The 5,141-nt window shown below is 38.1% G+C and overlaps 1 protein-coding gene across 3 annotated transcripts; it reads left to right on the forward strand.

Annotated features, from left to right (window-relative positions):
- Positions 1-2,709: 2,709 nt before the first annotated feature.
- Positions 2,710-4,883, forward strand: LOC142523368 (uncharacterized). Of its 3 annotated transcripts, XM_075627144.1 has the most exons (3): positions 2,710-3,235; positions 3,966-4,050; positions 4,604-4,883. In XM_075627144.1, exons 1-3 carry the CDS (start codon positions 2,890-2,892, stop codon positions 4,635-4,637), a joined length of 465 nt encoding a protein of 154 aa, XP_075483259.1. In that variant the 5' UTR covers positions 2,710-2,889; the 3' UTR covers positions 4,638-4,883. The 3 variants fall into 3 exon arrangements, 1 of the variants encoding a protein (XP_075483259.1); XR_012814631.1 differs by lacking the exon at positions 4,604-4,883 and having other exon boundaries at positions 2,723-3,335; positions 3,966-4,266; XR_012814630.1 differs by lacking the exon at positions 4,604-4,883 and having other exon boundaries at positions 2,725-3,293; positions 3,966-4,266.
- The last annotated feature ends 258 nt before the right edge of the window (positions 4,884-5,141 follow it).

The following is a 5,141-nucleotide window of genomic DNA, read 5'->3' on the forward strand; positions in this document are numbered from 1 at the left end:
ACCACAATTAAAGCAATCCCCTTTGAACTTCTTGGATTTTCCTTGTTTCTTGTCATTGTACGGTCGCTTTCTTTTGTGACTCGTACTGGATTCCGCTAGATTTTCTTTGACTTCAGTTTCCATCGCCCTTTTATATGTCTTGGCCTTAGAGTTTTGGTTGTCTTCCTCGATTCTAAGTCTCACGATTAGATCTTCGAGTTTCACCTCCTTGCGCTTGTGCTTGAGATAGTTTTTGAAGTCCTTCCACATAGGCGGCAACTTTTCGATGAGTGCTGCTACTTGGAAGGGCTCATTCAACAACATCCCCTCAGAGAGCAAGTCATGAAGAATGATCTGAAATTCCTGCACTTGGCTAATCACGGTTTTGGAGTCGGTCATTTTGAAGTCCAGGAATTTACCAACAACGAACTTCTTCATACCCGCATCCTCCGTCTTGTACTTTTTCTCCAAGGAGTTCCATAGTTCCTTCGCAGTCTTGACTGAACAATAGACACTATAAAGTGTGTCATCAAGTCCATTCAATATATAGTTTCTGCACAAAAAATCACTGTGGTTCCATGCTTCCACAGCGTTTTTTCGTTGTGTGTCGGTATCATCTTCTGCAACTGTAGGTGGATCCTCATTCAAAAAACGAGACAGGCTCAGGGTAGTGAGATAGAACAGCATTTTCTGTTGCCAACGTTTGAAGTCGACACCGGTGAACTTCGATGGCTTTTCACCATGAGCGGGAGCAGTAACCATATGAGTGAATGATGTGCTTGACATTTTCAGAATTCAGAGATGTAGAACACGAACTATCATCTTGCGCTTGCTGTTTGGGATGTGCACTTCTCGAAATTCTGGAACAGAGCAACAACAACAATTCTTTAAGCCGAGGCAAGGATAAATCATTTATCCGCAAGACGATATTGCCCGTATACAAGTGCTTTACGTTAATGGCAATCATCTCTAAGATACAACGACTTCTATCAAGAGTAGTAGCACAACAAACTCTTGATTGCAACGAACAAAAATTGTAATAACTTTCAAGTGAGTAGAAACGAAAATTTTGCAGCAATATGTAGAAGGAATTCGATGCAAAAGTCCCCAAATGAATGCATGTAATGGATATTTATAGAGCATCAAAGGTGTCCAAACAAAGGTGCATCCTTTGTTGAATATACGTGTTGATTCGGTGAAAGAACGCAACCATTGGAGTAGGGACACACCCTATGGATGAATGGACACCCATTCATGTATGCAATGGCTTGGATAACATCAATCTGCACAAAAGGCAATCGACTTTCTGAAGAACCAAAGCCAAAAGACGCGTATGGTGTTTGGAGCATTCAGAACCAGAGGCGCGCGTGCACCCGCGCGACAATACGCACGGCCGCGCGCATGATTCTATTTGCGCACACTGAAAACCAGTGTGACGCGCGCGGCTGCGCGACATCATGTGCGGCCGCGCGATGCCTTCTGTTCTCGTGCACTGGAATGTGCACATCCGCGCAAGAACACGCGCAAGGGCGCGCCAGCTTCTGTTCGGACACCAACAAAATTTATTCCTCAAATAAATTTAGTCCAAAAAGATTAACATTGGTCAAAGATCATACCTCACCTCACCGAGCCGAGCGGGTGCGCACGCGTGTTTAATTCACCGAGACCTAGCTTGCCTAGCAGCGTCTCTCCCCTTCTAAACCTACTTTTTGAAGTTATATGAATTAGAATTTTTTTATTAGTATAATATTTGTATTCAATAGTTTAAAATTTGGAGATAAATATTGTTGAGAACGGGCGAATTCTTTTTTGACATTTTAAAATAACTTATAAATTTAATCCTTCATAGTATCCCCATAACATGTACACAAACCATAATATGCATCGTCATATACCTATTGATCATCTAAGTAAAGAATAATTTTTTGTGTGAAAAGGATTAATTGACCAAATTTCGTGACACGTGTCAATCCGATCTATATTTAAAATTAAAATAATATTTTTTTCATAAATCAGTCGAGTTAGAAATTTGTCTTATTAAAATTGACTCGTGAAACAGTATCACATGATTTTTTGTGCTAAATAAAATACAACATATATTATTATATCATATTAACTATTTATATATTTTATTTTGTAATCAATTCTCTCAATCTACTTGATACACAAATTCCACTTATAAAATTAATGGAAATTCAGAAAGTGAGCATATACATCATCTTTCAACTATAGGGCTTCAGACTGCCAAATAGACTTCAAACGGCAAAGTAAACTCTAGATTCGTATGCATATTTTGGTTCATTCGATACTATTTTGTGAGCACTACTCTGATCTATTGATATTTTGTCATGTGTGAATGGTTTTTTTTTTAAGATTTGACCAACTTGCTCAAATTCAAACGGAAAATACTTGTCATGTGTCATCCATCGGCTGGTTCAAGGCAATGCCTTTACAACCAGCGTCGACCGAAACGCATATTTGGATGTTCTTATCTTATTATTGTGACTCTTTATCTTATCCTATAAAGAAAAAGAGATGGAGACCGTACTAGATACAATAAAAAACATTCAGTGTTGTCTTTCCAAAATCGACGGATCGGCACGAGATTGTCACAAATGATCTTTGAATGATATAATATTCAATCGTTTGCTTCATTGGTTTTTACGGTGACAGCTAACGAACGATGTCACGCATGTAACTTAAATCATTAGTATTTTCAATGTTTTATTAATTTTAGTAATTTTTTTGGAAAACAATGAGACCAAAATTATCATTTTTCCAAACGTAAATCGAGTCGAACTAGGTTGAAATAATTGTGAATCAAAGAAATTATTATTACATATTTGTGAGATGAGATGAAATAGATATGATACACCCCAACCCCAAATCAATTTTCAAAGATCTTCAAGAATGTCGGAGGCCTACGAGAGGGTGCGGGGCGGAAGGCTCGCTTTCAAAGGGGGCGAACTCGCCACCCGAGACAAAGCCATAGACAAGAAGAAAAAGAAGAAGAAGAAGAACAAGAACAAGAAGAGCCTGGTCGACGACTCAGTATTGTCTGATGACCCGAATTTGAATGTATTGGATCCGGGTCCGGATGCGGGGGAGGTGTACACCATCGACGCGGCGAAGAAGATGAAGTACGATGAATTGTTCCCCGTCGAATGTAAGAAATTCGGGTACGACCCTAATGCCAAATCCAAGTCCGTTGAGGAGGCCCTCGACGATCGCGTGAAGAAGAAGGCCGACCGCTATTGTAAATGAGTGGAAACATTCTCCCTTTGATGTGGCAGCTTTTTTCGATCCTTCGATAGGTGAAGTTAAATCACTTTTAGGGTTTTTCTTGTTTTCTTCCGGTAAAGATTGCGGTTTTTTTGTTAGGGTTCAGTTGGGCTGATTGATAGTGAATATTTGCCCAATGAGAATGTAAAATTGAGTTACTCCGCATTTCATGTTTGATTTCAGTTTCTTGCTTAGATTTTCAAAGAAACTCGTAGTTTAATTGTAACCTAACATAGATTTTTGTCTCTTGTTGTTGAAGTATTTTCCTTTATGGTTTACATTTTCTATAGTTTTGGACTAATTGAGTCGTATTTCTTGTTTGATCGATGCCTTTGGACAAAAAAGAGTTGTGCTTTAGCTTTTTACTTGGCAATCATAGTATGATCTTGTATCTACAGGATGGAAAATCAGCTGATCAAATCAAATTAAATAATTATGTTTGAAACTGAGGGTGGACTTGAAAGTTATGGGGATAGAAAATGTCATGGAGCTTTTAGTTATTTGTTTGGGCCGTATAGCTTTACAGAGAGTTCAAGCCAGCATTTATTTATCATTTCAGATTGATATGAATTTCAGTAATGTACTTTAAATTTGTTCTTTAGCAAGCCATTCAGGACTTTGAGAATTGATGGTTAGATATTGTCTGCTGATTTGGAACTCACTCTGGCTACTGGGACTGAAATTCCTCTTATTGCTTTTTACAGGGGGCGAAAAAGAGTGCAAAAAGGCTTTTGAGAGTGCTCAGACTGATGATCTCAAAGGCTGTGATCTAGAAGCTTGTATTTCCTTGTATGTCCTAGATTCCTAGGGTGTTGTAACCTTAAGTTTTGCTTCTGAATCATTTCTTGGTGGTTTGGCTAGTTTTATGAGGTATATCTGGTGCTGTTAGATTGAAAAATGTAGTGTTTACTTGAAGTGATTCATTTTATTGCGCTGCAACACGCTTGTATTTAAATTGGGGTCAATTAGCTGCAGGTCTTTTTATAAAGTAGGATTTATAACGCTTGATCCTGTGGAATTTTTCTAGACTTTGAGGTAGTGATATATTAATTATCACTTAAAGTGTCTATAATCGTTGACAGTTCTCGATACACTTGATCCATACTCATCCTCTCCCTTGGAAGTTCAGCTGAACATGTTACCCAATTGAAGCATATGGATCAAGCACCTCATTTGTCTAGTTGTTAGATTACTTATTCCTCAATCCCGTGTTTGTCATTCATGTTGCTTACGCAAAGCTGTGTTGTCCAAAATATACAAAAGCCCTTTTGGTATTGTCATCTTTACAAATTGGTGTAGATTCGAATTCTCTTGAAATGAACTGTTCGTGGCCCTTTTCCAGTGAAAATCTCCAGCATGATGATCCCAAAACTTAAACATCTCCCAGAAATGACGCCTGCTCCGTGATGCCATACTCTGCAAGGCAATTTGATTTGCATATTTAAACTCAGCTGACTGCTATAATGTATCTTTACATGAAATAGTACTTTAATTGGGTGATCCTTCTTCTTTAGAATTGACTTCTATTTAGAATTGTACCGTTACTTATGTACTGTGAGTCTTTTTTAAGTGTATGAATTACTATTGCATTTTCATTTCACTGGTTGTATCATTGATATAAAACCCCTCATTGTTCACATAACAGAGAGAAAGGAGTTTGTCCCAACTTTTTATGGCCTTTTACTTCCCCTCTCTTGGTTTTTTGAAATAAAGCAGACTCGATGTTACCTCTTTCATTCACATATTCTGTTCGATATCAGATGCACCAAATTCTCGAGCTGCGGAACAACAAAATTATCGAAAATTAGCCTCATAGTCTACATATCCGGCTCTTTTTACTTTCTTCACTGGTATAATTCCTCTGTACAAAATGTTGCATG

This window comes from Primulina tabacum, chromosome 13, assembly GCF_025594145.1.
Source record: "Primulina tabacum isolate GXHZ01 chromosome 13, ASM2559414v2, whole genome shotgun sequence".
NCBI classification, from domain to species: Eukaryota; Viridiplantae; Streptophyta; class Magnoliopsida; order Lamiales; family Gesneriaceae; genus Primulina; species Primulina tabacum.

What these genes read in the sequence shown, in the direction of transcription:
- LOC142523368 (XM_075627144.1), top strand. Translation starts at nt 2,890, where the DNA reads ATGTCGGAGGCCTACGAGAGGGTGCGGGGCGGAAGGCTCGCTTTCAAA. An exon ending in GAAGAAGGCCGACCGCTATT is followed by an intron (nt 3,236 to 3,965) that starts GTAAATGAGTGG and finishes TGCTTTTTACAG; the next exon opens with GGGGCGAAAAAGAGTGCAAA. An exon ending in CTAGAAGCTTGTATTTCCTT is followed by an intron (nt 4,051 to 4,603) that starts GTATGTCCTAGA and finishes GCCCTTTTCCAG; the next exon opens with TGAAAATCTCCAGCATGATG.